The 22148-nt window shown below is 44.9% G+C and overlaps 2 protein-coding genes across 9 annotated transcripts in view; one reads left to right on the top strand and one right to left on the bottom strand.

The window, feature by feature from the left end:
- TMCC1 (transmembrane and coiled-coil domain family 1) overlaps positions 1-19628 on the bottom strand; it is a 62577-nt gene extending 42949 nt beyond the window's left edge. Inside the window, exons 1-4 of one of the 5 annotated variants that reach the window (XM_030282777.4) lie at positions 19479-19628; positions 15803-16049; positions 5455-5511; positions 2084-3034 (exon numbers count right to left, since the gene is read on the bottom strand). In XM_030282777.4, the coding sequence (XP_030138637.1) occupies positions 2084-2629 (546 nt within the window). In that variant the 5' untranslated portion in view covers positions 2630-3034; positions 5455-5511; positions 15803-16049; positions 19479-19628. The remainder of the gene's footprint in view (positions 1-2083; positions 3035-5454; positions 5512-15802; positions 16050-19478) is intronic. The other 4 variants (XM_030282778.4, XM_030282776.4, XM_030282786.4 and 1 more) reach the window with 4 other exon arrangements.
- The window catches only part of TRH (thyrotropin releasing hormone), a 22872-nt gene continuing 19854 nt past the window's right edge, over positions 19131-22148 (top strand). Inside the window, exon 1 of one of the 4 annotated variants that reach the window (XM_030282806.2) lies at positions 19131-19339. Coding sequence is in view for 2 of the 4 variants with exons in the window: in XM_030282803.4 (XP_030138663.1) it covers positions 19959-20071 (113 nt within the window). In the remaining 2 variants the exon portion in view is untranslated. Of the gene's footprint in view, positions 19340-19694; positions 20072-22148 lie in introns of those variants that run through there. The other 3 variants (XM_072934903.1, XM_030282803.4, XM_030282802.4) reach the window with 3 other exon arrangements.

The following is a 22148-nucleotide window of genomic DNA, read 5'->3' as shown; positions in this document are numbered from 1 at the left end:
GTTAAGGATCATCAGAAACTCACATATTTAAAAGATGGCATGTCCTCCTAAGAAAATTCTCAACAAGTTCACAAATGAAGTTGATTGAGAGGAAAAAGAAGTCTACATCCCCCACTGCAGCACCTTGGCTGCTGATGGGCTGCAGGCACCATCAGCACGAGTTCGCCTTTCTCAGTCCCAAACACCACTAACCCAGGCCTCCATTGTCTGCTTTAACTTAGGCAGTCTTATTTTGGGTAAGACTCACCTGCCCTGCCCACATTCAGTACTCGCTGAAAAGTGGGACATGGCCATAGCATTGCTTGGAGTAAAAATTACTTCAGTTTTTTCAGAGACCGTATTTCTGTTCCTGGCCAGCACCAGTTTGCTGCTCAAGTATAGCAGACTTCCACTTCTCATCAAGAAAGTCACAGCATTCCCATAGTTGTAAAATATTTGAACATGTCCCAGTAAAATATCCTTCCTTCCTGCACACCATTTGGAACTGGGCGATTAGATTAGCTCTTTTATTCAGGACTTCCACCTGCAAACTGCACAAGGCAGATAAAAACACCCAGTGGTGCCACAACCCTGCCTGATCCTAGCACCCTGGCAGGGTGTCATGGTACCACTCAACATCTTTCTTCTCTGCTGCCCACTTTCCTGTATGTGCCACTGCAAAGCAAAATCCCAGGTTTTATTATTTTAACATTAATTTCCAACTAAATTACACTTAGAATTTCTACAAAACTGTTTCAGAAAGCACAGTTGGGAGAAAAGGCCTCTCCCCATATTCCCACATTATTTACCTAATATGCTTAGGCCTGTTCAATCTCCCTGCCCATACATGAAATAAAGGGACTAGAGCTTTAAATCAACAAACCAGACCTTGCTTTACAAACTTCTGTTGCTGGATTTGGGTACAAACTCAAAAAACTAACACTTTTCCCTAAAATGATCCTGAAATAAAGATGATGAGCTCACTCACAATGAAGAGAGAGGCAATTTACAAATAAAGCTATTATGAGGTCTCTTTCTCACAACTCACAGTGACTTGACTAACTGCAAAATTAGCCAGCCCAGGAGAGCGCATGCTTTTCACAACTACTTTATTACTATCTCTGTTGTTGTAACAGTCAGCAAGAAGCAAATGCTTCAGATACAGCTCCAGGCAGACTCCTTCAATGCTCCTTGCAAGAGGAAACAACTTATATCCAGTCTTCATGGACCCCTTTGTTATTAAGGGCTGTTTTTCAGAGAACTCTCTGAACCAGTGTCCTGAACAAGCTAAAATTAGCTCATCACCAGCTAGTCTTCCAAAAAGCAAACAAAAAAAACCCCATCAAATTTCAAGAATGCTTCAACTAAATTGATCTGGAAAAGGGGAGAAATGGTAAGACAAACGCTGCTTGCTTTTTGATATCCTCAATAAGCTGATAGGCACAACTCTGCAAGAATGTGTCACAAAACAGAGACTGTCATTTCAGTGAATGCTTTTCCCACACAGGAAAAACTGACAAACTTAAGGAGACAGCAGTGATCCCTCATCAGGAGAGCAGCCAGGCTGATCTAAACCACATACAGGCAACCCAGCACTGAGGGGTTGGACAGTAGCACAGGCCACAGTCCATGTTCCCAGAGACTCTCACAGCCTAAAAGACCAACAGCACCATCCACTTAAACTGAAATTCTTTGCTTTTATAAAATACCAAAGAAAATGAGAGAGGAATTTAAAAAGCCATCTAGGTAAATGGAAGGTTTTTTTGCAGCAACTAGCTAACAGTTGCTAAGAAGGACTACTCTGGCTGCTGCTCGGCCCATCACTCCTTGTTTGACTGAGGTGCGCGATCCAAATAATCTAATATGTTTGAAAAGTAACTCTCATTTCACTGATCAAATACATATAAAATCAGCCACCTGCCATGTGAGAAAATGACTAATGCTTGCATCTTTTAAGCTCTTTGCTTCACCACTGAAGAAGCTTTTGAACACAGCACCATTTGAATTTGCTGAAAGAAACCTGCTTTTCAAAACAAGATTTCAAAGGGCTTAAGAAAACATACAAGGAGATGATAAAGATCAAAGGTAAATCTGAGTAACTTACTGCTGCTGCTGTGGCCTCTTCTCCACCTACATAGATAGAAGAAGCAATCTCCATCACAGACAAGTTTGTGGGAGCATCTGTAGTGGATGATGATCTGGGCCGACCCGACTGAATATCCTGAGCAGACCTTCTGTTGATCTGCGGGCTTCCTTTCGGGGCATCTCCCTTGCCCCACCTGCTGTGCAGGCTGGTCCCTCTCTTCATTTTGGGTGGCACTCTGATCTGCTGAAGCACCCGGTTCAGAGCTGTGGGGTGGGTGGAGACACCATCAATTTCAGCACAGACGCTTTGGCTTTCCAAATCCAGGTCAGGCTCCAGCTCAGCCTGAGCTTGCTGGACATCATGTGGAGAAACAGACGACCTCCTGCGCTGATGCTGGAACAGGTGCTTCAAGCCTTGACCAATGACATTAATGTTCTCCAAAGCATTATGCGTTATTTTGGATAATTTTTGCTCTGATTCATGTTGTTTTTTGGTCTCTTGATCTTGGGATTTGCCTCCAGGATCAGGGTCATCAGACAACTGTTCAGTGCCAGATGGCTCCATTGATGACACCCAAAAAGTTTATTTGACTATTCATACAGAAATACGTCCCCTTTCTTTAAAAGGCTTGTGTTTATTTTGAAAATGCCAAGATTGCCAGCCAGTTAGGTGTGTAATTGCTTCAAGAGTGACTATACATGCAGCTGTGCCACGGTGATCTCATGCTTATCTAATGTTAAACAAAAGAGTAGTCATTATTATACATCCATGCAGCAAGTGTGGGTTAAAAATCCAATGCGCAAAACATGCCATTAACAAAATAAAATGTATCAGTCCTTGGAGCACTCCTCCACATTAGTTGCATCTAGGCTGTACTCAGAAGCCAAAGGTTGTGTGAGACAAGTCATTCATTGCCTGGGGGGAGAAGTCCAGCACAGAGGGTGTAGGAAAGCAAGAAAGGTAAAAAAGCTGTTCAAAATGGGGAGAAGCAAGAAGAAACCAGTCTGGTTTTGTTTACTAAGAACAAGCACATAATAACATCTAACATGAGGTTAAACTTCTGAAGAGCATGTTAGTCACTCAGGCAGAATTAATTTTGCTCTTTGACAAAGATCTGATATTAAGACCCTAACTTAACAGTGTTTTAATACATGCAAAAAACAAAAAAACAACCTTTCCAAATGAGTTATTCATTTTCACATAGTGAGAAATGGCTTATTACAGCCAGCATCCACCGATGGCACTGGAAACTAGATGTGAAAATTTATCTTCAAGCAAGAACAGGCAAGTGAAATGCTTTCAACTGGCATACTCTTGTCCACAGCTCTCAAAGAAAACAAGAATGCCTTTTGAAAAGTAGATTAAGCAACCAAATTTGCAAGGGATCAGCACCAGGTATGTGCAGTTCAGCCTCTGGCACAGGAACTGCACAGCTGTTCTTAGAGAGCTCAACCCAAGTCATTCCCTGGGCTCAGACAGGACTGGATTATACAACAGTGCAGCTCAGCACTTGTACAGCAACAACTATGGGAGAAGGTCAGCAAAGATATAGGGAAGGAAGGAAGGAAACAGTAACTGAAAGGGTTTTACATCAGCACCATGAGATCACATGCTCAGAAGCTGAACACTGTTTTCTGCAAGAGAAAACTTTGATTAGGGTTCTACAAATACAGAAACCAGCTCACAGAGGTCTACCTCAATCTTGGCAAAACACAGTTTGTGCTTTAGAAAAGAATTATTTGAAACTCAGCATATTTGGGATTTGAGAGTGTTCATTTCTATGCTAGAGCAGCTGCAGAAACATAATGCACTGAGTTTACAATTGGAGTGCTCTTGATTTTGTGCATCTGAAGCCTAACACAATGGGTTAAACAGATATTCCAAAATGCTTTCCAAATTGCCATCCAAAAATATCAGAAGAGTTGCCTCTCTCTTTCTTTTTTTCAAGTGTCAGTGCTATTAGTTGGAGGCAAGAAGAATCTCAATACTTACAGAAAGCAGAACACTGGAACCATGCAGGATTTTATCTCAGTGCTTTGAAGATGCTATAAGCATTGAGGGTAAATATACTGGCCAGTTTAATCAGTAACTCATTAAATGCAAAGGAATAAACTACATCCAAGAAAAATATATTTACCCACATTCATGCAGCAATTGTGTGAGAGAAGAAAAAAGATGTGCCAACAACATACCTACATCTTAACACGTTCTTAAATTAATTAAAGTGCCTTTCTGTCTAGTAGTATGCTTTGACTTTTGAGCTTCCTCTTTTCTTAAACTTCTCCCCCCCCCTCCCCCTCAGTTAACAGGTTTTGCAGAAAGTTAGACTACAGGTCTCCACTCAATTTATGTTTTGGGACAAAAAAATCGCAAAACTAGATGCTCCTTTTTAACCAACAGACCAAATGGTTCAGTGAACAAAACTCACCATGTAAAAAAGCAAGAGTCCCAAAACTATTTGGCATATAAAACACAAACCTGACAGCCGACCCATAACTGCCTTTTTCATTTTAGCTAATTCACTCAACGTTTATTTTCAGTCAGGATTCACTGAAGAACTGCAGTTCTTAGCTAAGATGATTGGTAAACTCTCCAGCCAGGATCTCTCTGATCTCCTGCATGCTCTCTATCCACATTATCACTGGCAATGCTGCTGTTCTTAAAGAACACCACTTGAATCTAAGTGGAATTCCATGCGTAATCTGCTAGAAAAAATTACCCTGCTTAAATTAACCCTATGGCAGTTTACAAAACAACCTGAAACAAACCAGCCCACAGTGAGCTCACAAACAAGGCATGGCCACAGTGTGTATTCTGGGACAGATTTCTGAAATTATATGGCCTCTCAGAGGCTCCTAATGGGAGCTTTGTAATCATCTCCTATTTCTGTTTCCATAGGATAAGTCTGTTGTGAGCCTGAAATGAGCTTTGCAAATTACACATCTGGTATGAAGAACCTTACAACTATTTATTTGTTCTAGTATCTACGTCTGGGGGAAAAAAATACTCTAAGTGTGAAGAATTGTGAATCTTCAAAATTAATTAGCATGCTTATTTGCATTAGGATTCAACTTTTGAGTTCACTCTTGTTTTCTCTACTTACAACCACCTTTATATTCTGTTAGCGGGAGGAAACAATACTTTATAGCATAAAGTTCAAAAACATACATTTCCTATTTGTACAAGAATATACTATATCAGGAACAAAATTCACAATTCCATACAGCCAACTGAGCAGATGTTATACCATTTTTACATCCCAGAACTTTCTAATACAGTCCTTCATTTCCGCAATTATTTCCCAGGAGCTCTGGGAAACAAAACATTTCAAAAGGAAAAACTGGCAAAACCAAAATTAGATAACAATGAAAGGGTAAACTAGTACTTACCTCCATCATTTGCCCTTTAGCATGGTTGACCCACAGCAGTCCCTCCACTGAACAAAACTGCAAAAGAAATTGAGTATGAGATGCAATACTGAAAATGGGAGGAAAGATATACATAAACAACAAAGAGCAAGCACGATTCCAACTTTTCAATTTTTTTTTTAGTATTTTTTTTCCACTGAAACGCAAGTGCCCCTGGAAGCTGTCCTGTTTTAAACTCTTTCAAATAACTGAAGAGATACAAATATGACTGAAGTTAAAACTGAATCTTATAGAGTTAATCAAGAAGTTCTTGTGAAGGAGCATTTTCTGTTGGGGTTTATGGCCACCACAGGCTGAAAGCAGAGGAAGACGCCAGGGCTCCAACCTGCACCATACAGATTTTATTTTCCTCTCCTATTTAGTCATTCTCAGTGCTCCCAGCACAGGTCAAACAGCTGGCTCTGGTTTACCTGGTGCTCACCTTACAGGAGGTAAAAGCTGTGGGCACTTGGACACACTTGCACCCGCCACAGCTCATTGAACAGGCAGCTGCTGTCCCCCCACAGCTCCTGACTGCACATTGCTGCAAAAGACCCAAAGGCCAGATGCTTGCTAGGAGATGACAAGAGGACAGCTGAGACCAGACATGGTGACCACACTTCTCTAGCCAGTCTCAAGGACTATTCTGAAACACAGCCAGATCACCCAGATTTTCCAAAGATGATCATTAACTCAACCAGTTCTTGAAAACAGGGAGCACACTACTCTTCAGATGAACACTACAAGAACTCCAAGAACTCTGCACAACAGGGGTATTTTGACTGTTTTATTCCACATCAGATTCCCATCTCCAAGACAGAATGAGAGGAAGAAAGGGTTACTCTGATCCACTGAAGAGGGATGCTAGAATGTGAAGAAAGTGATGACAGCAAATATTAGGAACTTGGAAAAAAATGAATGAACACATTTTTGAAGAAGATCTTCATATAGAAGAAATTCCACTTGTATACTAGCATGAGTGGAGAACTAATATAATGTGTGAAGTACTCGTCACATGAGGTGTCACTAACAGAACTTCAGTCACTCTATTTGTCTACCTTTTTTTTTTTTTTTAAGTTTTAATGTTATTTTTTTATTTATAGTTACTGTAAGAGCTGTTGTCAGCAAGGTCTTCAGAGATATGACTTACAGCACTACAGGACCTGCAGATCAGTAGCTGCTTTGGCTCAAATTGTTTCACAGCTGCCATGGTTCAGAGTCCGTGTCCCAGAGTGCCCACAGGGGACACTGAGAGGCATGAGCACCAAAACTACCTGTAGTGTCCCTCGTGTGAATCACAGCGCTCACTGGCACACCACCAAAACTCCCATTTTCTGTCAAAAGCTCCATTTTCTTCTGAACTTTGAGAAACTATTGCACGGGGCTAATCAAAATTCCTTCCCTTCCAGGCACTTACAAAGCATAGACATCATCTTGTTTTTAATGTTTTTTTGACAATTCTTCTCATTCTTTCACTTTTCTTTATCAAATACTTTATAACATGAACATTTAAAAAAAATTGACAAGTAGCAGTCTGAAAATACTTCCGCCCCTCAGATTTTAGACTTTATTCAAGTGAAAGTTTACTTTAAATTAATGAGTTGAATTAATTCCCTTCAAAATCACAGTTCTTTGTAAACAAAGTGCACTCTGAAGCTACCATTGAAAACCAGCTCAGAGATGACTTACTGCAGCTGAAGTACTTGTTACAGTACTTGAAGTACTGTTTACAGAAGCAAACAGTACAGGACTGCAGAAATGGGGAAGAAAAATTATTTTTAAAGAAAGGAAACAGGAAAAATTCCACCTTCTCATAGAGTATTTCAAGTACCTTTTACTTACGCCATATATGAACACCATGAACCCTTAATAATAGTGCTGAAGTACAATTACCTATATAATCCTCAGATTCCTTTTATTTCATAAACAGGTCAATTTAACAATTCACTGTAGACTTGTCATCACAGTTAGCAGGGACCTTAGGAAGGAGATGCTTCCCACTCATCCTATTTGGTAAAAGAAAAGCATTTTTCATTTGTTTCAGAATAGAAGCAATTTTTACTAAGAAAAAGACCAGCTTAGTTTGAGAAATCCCAGATTATTTTCAGAAACTCATCCCAAAATGGAGTCTGTATCCAGGCAAACAGTTTAGAATGAAAGACTAAAGCAGCAACAGTCACACACTGGAAAACCACCTATTACAGGAATTGGGAACCCTAGCAAGTGATTTATATCCAAAGGAGGATTAAGATATTTTAAAAGCATCATTGCTTAGCAGAGCAAATAAGGAGAGAAAGCTCTGGGTGTGTCAACAGCTAATCCTATCAGAAAAAAAGAACTCATGAGAAATCAGAATGAGTGTGAAATTTAAGAGGGCTGTCATCTGGAAAACATTTAAAGAGGAAGACACCAGTAACAGACTAAGTAATTTGACTCAAGAAAACGGGATAGTAACATGACTACCTAATATCTAGAGAAATGTATATATTTAGCTATTACAATAGAACAATTTTGAAAAAGTCTGAGTGGAAAATTTGGGCCAGAATGGAAGAAGATGACATACAAGAAATAATTAAATACAAATACCTTAAGTAAATGGCAGAATACAGGAAGAAAGAAAACAGAAAACAATATTTTTAATGGAAAATATAGCTACAGTTTTACATATGTAATTCTTCATCATCCTCCTCCTCCAAAATTCACCCAAGAAAATATTTTTTTGAATTCTACTGAAGTCCAAAAGAAAAACCAGAAACATGATATATAGATATACAAAGACCCTCCCCAGGCCAAGACCAGAAAGGGAGTATGGCTGAGAGCACTGTTAAAGGAAAAGGCTGGCAGTGTGTTTTATGAATTACATGATTTTTAAGATATTCAGGGACAAAAATGGCATTATGCCTAATCCCAGACAAAACATGAAATGTTTCTCCTAAAATCCTCACAAGCCTAAAATAGCTCTACACAGTCCAGCCACTCGTTTGTTAGAGTGAGTATGTTACAAGATAAAAGAAGTGAGAGCAGATCGCCTGTTGTCCTCCTCTCTGAAGCAGGAGTGGGGAGGGAGAGTCACTTTTTCCCATGCTTTCCCATACACATTAACAAATGGCAACTTCAAAGGTTTCATCAGCAGAAGATATTATGCTTTGGCACACCAAAAAGAGTTCACCATTTCTATCACTGCATCCATTAATGGCTCACATGTGCAAGAGCAGCGTGCTCAGACATACCAGAAGGTGATCTTTCAACAACAGCCTCATCTCAGATCCACATCCTGTTGAAACAGTTCCTTCCTATAACTTTATATTTAATACTGCTGACCAGCAGAACTAATGTACAGAGTTTATGTTAATGAAAGCTCAAATATTAATTCTGTATATAAGAGAAAACTTCACTTATTGTCACTCACAGAGCATATACCAAACACTATCTTAGTGAGTGACAGATCCCTTTCTCAAAACATCTTCCAGAGTACACCTACATCAGAATCAAGTACCTTCAATAACACCTGTGGGCAACCTCTATATTACTGATGCCATCCCTATTGGAAGTATTGCTTGATCATTGCTCTCAATGTAGAATGAAGACTGCTGGCTCTTCTGCATAATTAGATGTTCACATCTAAGGACCATAGACAACATCAATAATGAGGCAATTTTCCATGTTTATTTGAGTAATAATAACTCAAAATGGCCTAAAGTTGCATGACTGGTTTTCAGCAATAGTTCTGCTGCTTTGCAGTACAACCAGTTGCCACTGACATCTTTCCCACCGCTCTCTGAACATTCAGTACTCAGTGGTTAAGCTGTTTGAACGAAAGCTATGAAGCAAAGATCAAGACTTCTCCAAAATTACTAACCACACATAGGTACCAATACATAATCATTCTGTGTTTATGATATGTTAAAATCTCATGTGAAAACCAAAGCAAAATGTTTCAGCTGCATTTCTATAGCTGGTGACCTGCCTCTTTATCAGAAACCTTTCCCAACTGCATTGCTGCATCAGAGCTGGTGTGCCATGGAGTCTGACTGTGGGGCAATGCTGCTGGTTCCACAGCTTAGCAGAAATTAATCCTTGATGAATTTCTTAGCTACATAAAGTATTTCTAGGTTTATATTACCATAACATGTGAGCAGTCCATGAATTCACTCTCTGAATACTCCTAGTTTATGTTGAATTACTAATATTTTCCAAGTTTTCAGGGGAACCTCCCCCCACACATAAAGATCAAGAAGATGCCTAAAGGTTATGTGACATTTTTACAGCAGAAAAGCAAACTTAAAATTTGCTCTTGAAAGATTAATGTTATACTTATGTGATTTCTGTTGTTGCTACCTTCAGATTCATTTATGAACAGTGTACAGCAGTGTGGCTGGAACCTACTCAAACCATTTAAAAACATTCTTTCTGGAAAAGGCTACATATAGGCTATTTTCCATCACATTATATAAAACCAGTGCTTCAAGAAAGCTAAATGAATGTTCAAAAAAGATTTAACTAGAGTATTCTGATTAGTTGACATTGACAATTACATATATACTTTTTCTTGACATTTTTTGTGAACATACTTAAAATTTGGGAGACAACACTAAAAGTGTGGTCTGCGGGGATTTTAGCAGAAAAACAAACTGAATGAAGAATTTTATAAAGACAGCCTGCTTTACTAAGCTCAAGAGAAAATGTGCAATTCAAAACTGTGTGGTCTGCCACAGGAGGGCTGACAGTTGACACTTCCACTTAATTTAGTGGCCTGTTTCAGAAAACTGACATCCTCACCCATTCTTCCTCAAAACCAAATTGGCTTAGCTTCAAAAGCAGCATTTCCTCTAAAACACCTCTGTTTTTTGCAGAAGGGAAATATGTTGCACCCATATTTATGTGTTCTACAAACCAGTCAAGTGCATGCTCTGAACTCAGGGCTTCACTGAGGAACACTGAAGGGACATTTCCAGCCACAGTCCAAGCAGGGATCTGAATCTGTCCTTTCACAACACAAGAAGTACAACAGAAGTAGCAATTCAAGGAATTTCCAACCTCTTTGGTCCCCTGGGGCTCATTTTCAGAACCACAGCGTGACATCTAATTTTAGCTTTTGTAGGCACAGATATTTCCAGGGCTGTGATATGAACCAATTAAAAAAAAAAAAAAAAAAAAAAAAAAAAACCCCAAAAAACCACAACCTCTTATTTGAAAGAAGACAGGACTGAGGAACAAATCTGACCATAGATGCTGTTATAACAACTTTGGAATAAGGTTAAAGAGCGGAAGTAGACAGACAGGGTACACAATGACTCCCAAATGGTGTTATCTAAAGCCTCCTATCTGATGCTATGGCCATAACAGCTGCAGAAACAGGAATTCGGTGAGCTTCGACAAGGACTCATCAGAATACAAGTGATTTCACTTCCATAGTTCAAATACTGCATTTTGCAAACAGAGAAACTCCCTCCCCTAAAGGAAAAGACTGAAGTGTTAAGCAAATATTCAAAACAATGTGTCTTCCACAAAGAAAATAATGAATTTAATTCCTTGAAGCATCTCAAATATTTTAGTGGTCAGTTGCACTCCTACTATCAACTTCTCATCTGCATTATCTGGATCTGAGTTTCAGTCTCTGGAAAAATGCAACAGTACTAGGCCATGGCAAGAATTTCAACAGGATCTTTTCAGGAGAGGAAGGGGAGATCAAAGGCTGCTCTTATCTCCTCACTGCCTGTCTGCCAAGAGACACTGCCACTTTCTCTGTGTCAAAGCTGACTCAAATGACAGGAACAAGAGAACCATAAAATGGAAAGACAGGTATTTTCATTCCACTTCCAAGGGAAGACAAAAGGTTACACTACACCTATTTCTGGCATTAAAGAGGGACTTCTAAGCATGCTAGTAATACAAACAAAAGAAGAGATGGCCTCTCATTTTAACTCCTAGCAGAATTACCTGTGATAATGCCAGCAGAGAAGCTGGCAAGATCTCTAGTTCTAAAAGAAAGGTTTATTCCAGGCTTGCAGTTGTAAGGAGGTTAAAGCAAGTTAAATTAGCAGGCTTGTAAAGAAAGACATCATCTACCACCAACCCACACCCCACACTATGTGTGATTTTAACATGTGCTTTTAGCCCTGAATTTTGGAAAGTATCATATTTACAATGACTCGTGAAAGAAGAAAGTAGAACTAACCTCACACAGAGTGGTAAAATACTCCCCCGATGACTCAAAACCAGCTCTTTCTACCAGTATTGTTTAAAATATGACACAAAATCTGGCAAGACAGAAATTTCGACCAGAAGGCAATAGCCATTGCTAATGCTCTGACCATTGATGCTGCTCAACCACTCACAGCTTCATCCTGCTCTTCAAAAGAAAACTCTCCCCCCTGATACTTCTTCAAGACTGCTAGTCTAGGGAGCTTTTACTTAAGTGCAACTCTTAAAACAATTGTATTAGTATAATAGTAGTGGTCTAAATCTGGGGCCAGTTTGTTTACGTGGCCTTTTCTAATCAAGCACTAGTACATTCCTCACTGCAGGACTACAAACAAGATATTCAGATTGCCCATCAAACACTGCTTGAAGTCCTTCAAGTTAGCACTTGCAGGAGGCTGGGAGGACCCATCAGTAAAAGACTACCCCCACCCACACCTTCTTACCTGTTCTCAGTGTTAAAAACCTGCTATCAGCTGTCAACAGAAACAGGAGACATGCATAAGGTGTTTTTGACTTGACTCATTACAGCTACTTCTCCCAGTCCCGCGTAGGCTCAAGCAGAGTTTGAGACAAGGAACAATATAACTTCATCCCTACGTACCCTAACGGGTAGGAGCAGCACCAGCCTGGCCCGTGAGTCTCACTGACACGGTGTGAGCAGCGGCACGGCACCTGCCCTGCAGCACAAAGACACGGTGCCAGGCCTCTTTTCAGCTGCCAAGGAACCAGCTCAGCACAGCCACAACTCTCTATCCCCTCAGAGCAGCATCCATCAACTGCTACCACACAGACTTGTGAATTCCCCGCTTTGCTCATTTTTTGGACTTCTGCAATAAAAATACTGATGCATATCTAGGATCCTTTTCTTCTGTTAGCTCTTATCATGCATTTTAGAGACACAGACACAAACTGCACAAACACAGCACAGCAAAGCAGCCACTCACAAATACACTGCTCTTCAATATCCACCTCCACATCCAGCTGCACAGAGGCAGTAATTTGGTATAAAGCAATGGGCTTTACTTTGTTGCTAATGGGAAACAAGTAGTCATGCATTTAAAACCGCAGCCAAAATCAGAATGTTTCCTCCCACATTCATGGTAGAGTCCACATAAAAAAAAAATCCACAAATCTTTATCCAAAGCAACACAAGAGAGTAGTCTTATTTGAAATAAGGCTGAATTTCAGCTACCACTGAGAAGTTGCAGGCTCATACTCAAGAGTCAAAACCAAGACCCAAGTTAATGGCTCCTTACAGAGCTTACGTAGTGCAACTTGGGTTTCTGCCAGAACACCCCATTTGCTAGCTGCAGAGCAGCCTTGCAGTTGGTCAGGCCCCCAGTATAGGTACATGGGTGGTTATAGAACACCAGCTACACAGGGTGGGTCCTCCCCACGTTCAGAGCTTCCTCTTTCCCTTTATTGAACCTCGTGAGGTTCCTGTCTGCCTATTCCTCAAGCCTCTGCTAGAGGCTACCCCAGCTGAAAGCCAGCACAGGGAAGGACCACAGCTCCACGCACCTTGGAGGGACTGGCTTTCACAATAGACTTCTGCCTTACTAGTCAGTCAGCTATCACTGGCCTGAATGGGCTAAGTTCAGTCTGACCCAAAGTCAAGATTCTAACCCAAAGTCACTCTGTGTTCATTTCTCCCATTTTAACTGCTATTCAGCCTCAGGATCACAGCAAGGACACTCACTGCTCCTCACAGACAAGTGACACTACCCCTTATGACTGTGACTAAAGTAGGAGATGCTTGTTCAGCAGGCAGTGATTCACAAACACGGAGTGCTATGGGTGCAGCACTTCCTGGTGATCCCAGAAAAAGCCATCGTCCTTTTGCTCAAAACTAGTATAACTGGGAACCATGAAAAACACATTTATTTGCCCTCAGGTAATCACCATGGCAACTGGCTTCCAGGAAAATAATAGTTAACAGCTTCAGTAATGAAGGCCACTATGGGATTTGTTAAGCACATCATCAGGTCACACATATCCAAAATATACTGAAATTCGCCAAATTTCTTCCTGAAGAAACTATAACTAGGTATCTGCAAACTTCCTGTCATAACTCATCCCACCAGCTGAATCAACGGCAGTACCATTCATCTCAACACTGCAGTGTCCTTTAATGTTCTTTGAACTTTTTAGACACCCTGTAGAACAGTTTTAATGCAACGTTCTCTAATGTACACCTTTCAGAACACTTCTTTACATCAAAAGAAAACTTTACCTTATACTCAATCTCTTTGTCACCCAACATTTTAGTAATTCACTTTTAGTTATGATTTGAATAATTAAATGGCACTTATGTTTTTCACGAAACTTAAGGTATTACAAAGGTAGTTCAACATTATCTTACAGTTAGGGAAATAAAGACTAATATTCTGCTTAGGAATATATATTCATAGAGAAATGCAATCTATGCATTCTTACAGGTATTCAGAGAGACTGCAGGAATTGTTCTATTTTCACAGAATGGCAGCTTTTTTGGGAAATGTACACCACTGATTGATAGGATTACAGAGATCACAACTTACTTATACACAACTGAAAAAATTGCACCAAGTTAGGTTACAGAATCCACATCCCTGGTACACTGCATAAAGCACCACTAAGGTGGCAATGGACAGCTCAGCAACCCACTCCTGGTGCGCTCCTACAGCTTCCATGAAAGCAGCTTACAGGAAACAATGGTCCTCCTTTCTGCCCAATGCTAGTTTTGCACACTGCCACAGCCAAATAACACTGCCCAGGCAGACTGAGAAGCACATTTAAAGTGTGCTGCACCAACTTCTGCCAACTCATAACAAAGAGTCTCACCAAGAGGCCAATCTGTGGCCCCAGCTCTGCTTGCAGGAGGAGTTCCTTCAGTCCATGTAAGGGCTCCCCTTCCCAAATACTGCACTTTGCTGCCCATCACAGTTCACACCTGCACTGCATCATGGCCCATTCTGCCTTCCTGTTACAGGAACACCATCATGCTGTTTTAAGTCAGACAGGGAGGTAGGTCACTTTTGTGTCCCTCCAGTATCATCTCAGCCTGAATCACAGGAGCTTATCAACAAAAGCATGTGTGTTGTCTGCTAAATACATCCTGTACGGCAATGTGGCATGATGAATGATTCAGTCAGGTAGCTACTTTCAGCACAATTAATTCTCCTTTTTAAACTAAACCCACTGATGAGTGTCTCTTCTGGAAGCCACAGAGGTGTGTATTTGGCTGCCTTTCACCCGTAACCCACCATTAACTGACAAGACCGCCACTGCTCTGGAACACTGGCATCTACGTCACAGAAGGGATAACATGTCCAAGTAGTTTACAGAAGTAAAAGATGTTATCAGTGCTCACCAGCCTCCTCTAAGCCTATACAGAGGCTTTTAGCCAGCTTCCTCATTCCAGGTTTAGAATACATATAGATAGCTAAAAGCCTCCAGGAAAATAAAAAATAAAACTGTGCATGCTGGTTACTTGGCTGTGGAAACAGCCAAGGCTGTCCATTTCTTGTTACCTGGGTGGGACAAACCTGCACAGCAACAAGGCAGAACCCACCCAGCTCTGCTACTCTTGTATATCACAGGCATATTGTCTAACAAGACTGCTGCTCTTTTCTGGGAGCAGACACCAGTGTGCCAACACCTGTGCACAAGAAGGCAAGCAAAATATCCTTCTTTCCTAACCTTCATACCAGATACTTCCAAATTCAAGGCAAGTACTCTTAACTTCAAGTGAGTTTTTTATCTAAGCAAATAGAGCAACCACCCTGGCCCCCCAGGTGCATTTCAATGACTACTGCACATCTGTCACATACTTCAAAGAAGAAAATTTCTGCAGACCATGGTGGTATTTAGAAAATGAACGGATGAGCAGTGGATACAGCTTTTCTCAACACAATCTTTTGAGTACCCCCACAGCAGGTTCAACCAAGGTCACCCTCCATACAATGCCAGCTGGATATTCTGGTGCTCCTACAGCCTCACTGTGTACACATATATTCTGCTGCTAAAACCATGCAAAACGGTGCACATCAGCCTAAATCTAGAATAAGTACACCTAGAGCTCTCTTTGCCCTAATAAGATAGCCTTCCCCTTCCACGTGCTCTAAGTCATAGCAGGCATACATACCTCAAAAGTACTCAGGGTAGCTTGTCTCTTTGCATAGGTATGCTCACAGTTGTAATCCAAATGTCATCAACAGATGTCTAACTTTAAAAAAGTTTAGAAGTATAAATTCCAGAGGAAATAGGAAATTCAGGGTAGGGAAGAAGATATGATTTATCAGCTTCTACATTTGCAGAGATCTGCAGTCAGTACTGGAGGTCATTTCCAGAGTAAATCTTGGCAACAAAGCTTCTTTGTAGAGGAGAAAGACCTGCCAAAATTAACAAGCGTAATAAGAAACAACATTAATACCTGATAAACAATAAAACAGCATACATATTCAGAGTCCCCTTCAGAGAAAAGAATAAACTCATTTGAAATACTGGGTTTCTGCTAGCTTTGATGTATTTAAATCAGAAGCAGCCTCTGAAGTTATTTCATACTCTGACTACTTTAACCTAATAAATGATCTCAAGAAGGGAAATCCTCTAAGCATTCAAATAAAGTTTGATCATATCAGAGCATGCAACACTATACAACATCACAGATTGCCCTGATTCAGACAAACCTTCCCAGCTGACCAAATGCCTTGATGTTCACTGGGAATTTTGCCACATGAGTGCTTGTGTGACCAGTGTCAGACTAAAGAATTAAGCCGCTGTCCAAAACAAGGACCAACACGGAGTGTGATGGAAGCCCCAACACAGCATGCACATAAAGTACATACTTGGGGGGTATCTGCACAGCATAAATGTTCAGAAGTGTTGGCAAACTTCAGAACTTCTCAGATTTGGATTTACATTAATAAAATGTAAACATTTTTGGGGCAGAGTCCTCCTGTTCTATGTTTGCATTTCACATGGTGCGTCAGATCTAGCTTCCAAATCAAAGTTCTCGATCTTATTTTGATAGAAATATTTTGTATTTTGGGACATGAGTAGGATTATTCTCTATAAATAAAAAGGGTCAACTAGATCTGCATTACCATAAAAGGTTTCTGAAAGTATGAAGACATTGCATTTGCAAAAATATATTTAACTCCACACAACTGCTTGTTTCTTTCTTTCCTTTTTCCTTAACAGTTTGGCTGGAAGAAAAATGTTGAGAATTTGGAGCTTAAATTCAAGCCCAAAGAATCAGCTCATTGTGCTGTAACAATATCCAGGGTCTCAACTGCTTTGGGGAGTTAAGTATTTAATAATAGCAGAATACTGAGTTTCTAGAAGTGCAGACAATGCATGTCTAGACTACCACCTTCACGTTCCATTTCATTCAACCATCTTCACTCCTTCCAGAGATGCCAGTTTATCCTCTAGGAAACATTGTGCTGAGTTCACAGATTTGCTGACCTTGGAAGTGGCCTCTGGATGTCACCTGGGCCACCCAGGGTTCATTGCCCACACACCATTTTTAGAAGTCTTGCTATTGAGAGTCTACCCTGGCCCCAGAGAGCTCAAGTTCCCATGAGCTCCAGCCCTCACGAAAAGCACACAACTGCTGTGCCAAGCAGCATTCAGTGTGCCACAGCAACCAGCCTTCACCAGGCCCTAGCAAAAACCACTCCCTGTATTTCAGGGCTGAGGAGACTCCAGGTCTACCAAGAGGCAGCCAACCGGCCAGCTCACCTGAGAAACACCTTGCACTCGGTAACTCAGGTGCCAAAGCCCAGCTCTCACTAGTAGACAGCTACAGAACCACCTGAGAACACGCCACACCAGTAAACATGCTGGGGAAGCCAATGGAGAGGGAAGACTCCTCCTCCAGAGCTCTGAGCAAAAATTCCTAGAAACCAAGCCCAAGATATTATCACACCAAGTCTTTTTGAATGGTTCAAAACAGTTCTCAGAAGATCTGAGAGAACACTAACAAGAGGTCTGCCTGACTCCAGAGCAGCCACAGCTTGCCAGTCAGGCACAGGCCATTCACCCAAGCAGTGGAGGAGCTGACTCACTAGATACAACCCATTTCCTGCAGAATGCACCTCTCTAAACACATGGAAACAAAATCTGTAGACTTCCAATGATTTCTAGTTTGTATCTGAATTAGACATACATTTTAATTACTGGAACTTTAGCTATGATAAATAAGATGCAAGACAGCCCAAACTATGACACAGAACTGCTTAGAAAACCAAACTCAGCAACTTTTATGTGGTAAATGGAGGCGGGAAACCCCAAACTTTACAGAAACCTGAAGTTCCAATTTCTTTCTAAAGCAAATTTCACACAAAATAGATCTTCCATCTTCAGTTTGCTTCCACATTTTGGATGGCTTCCAGACCAGCTGGGTAGGTTTATCAGGCAGCAGAACAGTGGGTACAAAGCTCCAACAAACTTGTTCATTTGGTGCCAGAACCCTGTGTGGCTGCAGAGCTGCTGAGCAGTGCAAGCCCTGCAAGCTGGGGAGCCCCACTGTCCCCAGACAAGAGAAGGAAGAGTGCCCCCCAGAAACAAGACAGAAACAGCCTTTCCAGTGAGTATACCTACTCACCGGGCCTTCCTTGCCTCTAGACACTTCCAGATGGACCAGGAATTTACCTTAAGAGAAGGATCATGACCAAAAATGGAGTCACCTGCCACATGTTAATCTTGAGTAAGACAGAGTCAGTGGTGAGCATCAGGGACAGCAGCACTTACTCCCTGACCTGACGAGAACCCAGTGGCAGCGGCTCAGGTCAAGGCATCACTACTTCAGTGACCACACTGGTAGCCTGGACCGTTAATAAGGGTTTCTAGCCTGCAGAAACACCTCATTATAAGGTTTGTGGATGATGGACACTGTTTACTGATGCAGTGGGACTTACATTACCCTTTTGTCTCCTCCTCCCCTAGCCTTCCACACAGATCTTTGTACCTTCAGTTCAGACCTTTACACCTCCTGCCCAGCAAGAAACCTCATTAAGTTTCCCTATTGACAGTTTTTTAGTGAAAGCGATGCATCCACCCACCACGGGAGCTTTGCTGGTCACCACATTTGTCACTAATGCACACCAGATACTTCTGTGTCTCCAGTGACAGCGGCTGCACACAAGTCACAAACACTGTCAGCTCCAAGTGTCATGAATTTTGGCACTCATAAAGCTTCGAAGCTGCTGCTTTACCCCTTAAGCTCTTTACTTTAAAGCCTGTCACTGACAATCTGTTTTTATGCCGGCAAATTCTGAGCTTGCCACGAAATAATTCGTGTCTTAACTATCTCATCAAATACAGCCAAGGCGAGCAGCAATCGGTGAAGCGAACGCACGGCTCAGCCCGGCCCAAACCAGCGCGGGAGCCGAGGTGGCCCTCGCGAACCCCCGGCACCAGCCGCACGTGCGCGGGGCCGCCCCCGGGAGGGACGCGGGGACCGGGGCGGTCGCGAGGGCCACGACGGGGGCCGCGGGCGCCGCTCGCCACCGCCGGGCCAGACATCGCCCCGCCAAGCCCGGGCCCTGCGGCCCGGACGACGTCCCGGAACGGGGCGATCGGGCCGGCGGGACGCGACTCGGCCTGAGAGTCCTAAACCGGCCTCAGGAGCGGAGCGGCGAAAGGCAGCGCGGCCGAGCGGCGGCCCCGGGGGCGGGTAAGGCGCTCGCGATGGGCGCTCGCGGGCCCGTCGGGCGGGGTCTCCTCGCCCCGCCCCTCGGTCCCGGGTGCTCTCCTGCCCGTCCCCGGTCCCGGTCCCTCTCCGTTCCCGGTCTCGCGGCCCGTCGCTCACTCACCGGCCGAGCGGCGGCCGCTCCATCCCCGCGCGCCGCCACCGCCCGGCCCGGCCGCGTGACGTCCGCGAGAGGCGGGGCCGGGCGCGCGCGGTGGCGTCACCCGCGGGGGCGGGCCCTGCGGAACGCTACGCCCTCCCACGGCGCCTGCGCGCTGAGGCCCCCGTCCCCAGTAACGCTGCCGCGGTCACGTGCGGGCTGGGCGGGGTCACGTCCGTTCCCGTTCCCGTTCCCGTTCTCGTTCTCGTTCCCGTTCCCGTTCTCGTTCTCGAGCCCGATCGTCTCTGCCGGCTCCGGCCCAGCCCGGCCCGGTCCGGTCCGGTCCGGTCCCATTCTCACTCCGCGCAATTTCCTTCTGCTCGCGGCACCTGGGCTCACCGGGTCCCCCTTCAGCGGCCCCTGCACCCCACAGCTGCCCATGGGCACCCGTACCGCGCACCGCGTAACCCCCGGGGTGCCCAGCAGTGAGCCCCGAGGGCAGACATGTCACACGCGTGGGCTGAGCACGGGGTAGCGGGCACGGGGTACACGCCGGGCGGAGCCCCCACCCTGCAGTGGCAGGGCCGTCCGGCAGGGGGCGGCAGCGCCCCAGCCAGGTGAGCGGGGCTGGGACCGGGATGGAACCGGGCAGGGACCGAGCTGGGACTGAGGTGGGACCGGGCTGGAACCGGGCTGGGACCGAGCTGGGACTGAGGTGGGACCGGGCTGGAACCGGGCTGGGACCGAGCTGGGACCGAGATGGAACCGGGCTGGGACCGGGCTGGGACCGAGCTGGAACCGAGCTGGGACCTGGCTGGGACCGGGCAGGGACCGAGCTGGGACTGAGATGGGACCGGGCTGGGACCGACCTGGAACCGGGCTGGGACCGAGCTGGAACCGGGCAGGGACTGAGCTGGGACCGGGCTGGGACCGGGCTGGGACTGAGGTGGGACCGGGCTGGGACTGAGCTGGAACCGGGCTGGGACCGAGCTGGAACCGGGCTGGGACCGAGCTGGAACCGGGCTGGGACCGAGCTGGGACCGGGCTGGGACTGAGCTGGAACCGGGCTGGGACTGAGGTGGGACCGGGCTGGGACTGAGCTGGAACCGGGCTGGGACTGAGTTGGGACCAGGCTGGGACTGAGGTGGAACCGGGCTGGGACTGAGGTGGAACCGGGCTGGGACCGAGCTGGAACCGGGCTGGGACCGAGCTGGAACCGGGCTGGGACCGAGCTGGAACCGGGCTGGGACTGAGCTGGAACCGGGCTGGGACCGAGCTGGAACCGGGCTGGGACCGAGCTGGAACCGGGCTGGGACCGAGATGGAACCGGGCTGGGACCGGGCAGGGACTCAGCTGGAACCGGGCTGGGACTGAGGTGGGACCGGGCTGGGACCGAGCTGGAACCGGGCTGGGACCGAGCTGGAACCGGGCTGGGACTGAGGTGGGACCGGGCTGGGACTGGGCTGGGACTGAGCTGGAACCGGGCTGGGACTGAGCTGGGACCGGGCTGGGACCGAGCTGGGACCGGGCTGGGACCGAGCTGGAACCGGGCAGGGACCGAGCTGGAACCGGGCAGGGACCGAGCTGGAACCGGGCTGGGACCGAGCTGGAACCGGGCAGGGACTGAGATGGAACCGGGCTGGGACTGAGCTGGAACCGGGCTGGGACTGAGCTGGAACCGGGCTGGGACCTGGCTGGGACCGAGATGGAAGTGAGCTGGGACCAGGCTGGAACTGAGGTGGGACCGGGCTAGAACTGAGCTGGGACCGGGCTGGGACTGAGCTGGGACCAGGCAGGGACTGAGCTGGTAACGAGCAGGGATTGGGCTGGGACCGAGCTGGGACCGGGCAGCGACTGAGCTGAAACTAAGCTGGGATTGACCTGGGACTGGGCAGGGACTGAGCTGGGACCGCAGTGCGACTGAGTGGCACCGGCAGTAGGTGTTATGGACACACACTCAGGCAAACCGCACATACCGATAGCTCCAGGGACACAACACACTCACATTAGGGCTGAAATACCTGTTTCATATCCATTGTTCAGGCTAGACTTTCATACTGGCCCATAACCTGCACTTCAGCTCAACACAAGTATTATTTTGGTGTACAAAACCTCAAAACTCAAACTTTGTTGATCTCCTGTCTGAGAAGCAAGAGAGAAATTGTTTAATCCTTCCATTGTATAAAGAGGGAAGAATGCCTGAACCGAGCAATTGTGCAGCTACTGAAACCTTTGGTAGCAGGTCACTATTGAACAAATGGGGAAGGCACACAGCACTACTTAATCACAGCAGAGGCTTGAGGATCCCATGTGGGCTGGATCTGCAAGTGAAATAAATCATAGCATGTGTCTCAGACTGGGTAGCCAAGTGGTGTCCCTCTACCGTGGAAAGGAGTGGGCAGGCGCTGCTCCTGCTGCTGTTCCTAGGAGTTCATACTGTCCCTCTAATGCAGTACTCAGCTACATTGTCACCACTGACAATTAACCAAATGTTAGCACACCACTCATTAGTCTGAGCCCTGTAAAAGTACCCAACAGCACTGCATTACTCAGGGTGACTGTGTTCATCCTTGGAGGGACCATAAGAGTTCAACTGCCTGCTGGCACCTGTCAGCAGTTGCTCTTGCCACCTACGTGTCTGTCCTTCCTCACGCTTCATGTCCATACAGAGGAGCTGAGCTTGTAACACCGAAC

Source organism: Taeniopygia guttata, chromosome 12 (genome assembly GCF_048771995.1).
Source record: "Taeniopygia guttata chromosome 12, bTaeGut7.mat, whole genome shotgun sequence".
NCBI classification, from domain to species: domain Eukaryota; kingdom Metazoa; phylum Chordata; class Aves; order Passeriformes; family Estrildidae; genus Taeniopygia; species Taeniopygia guttata.
Note: the sequence above shows the minus strand (reverse complement) of the source record. Positions and strands in the feature narration are given on the sequence as shown.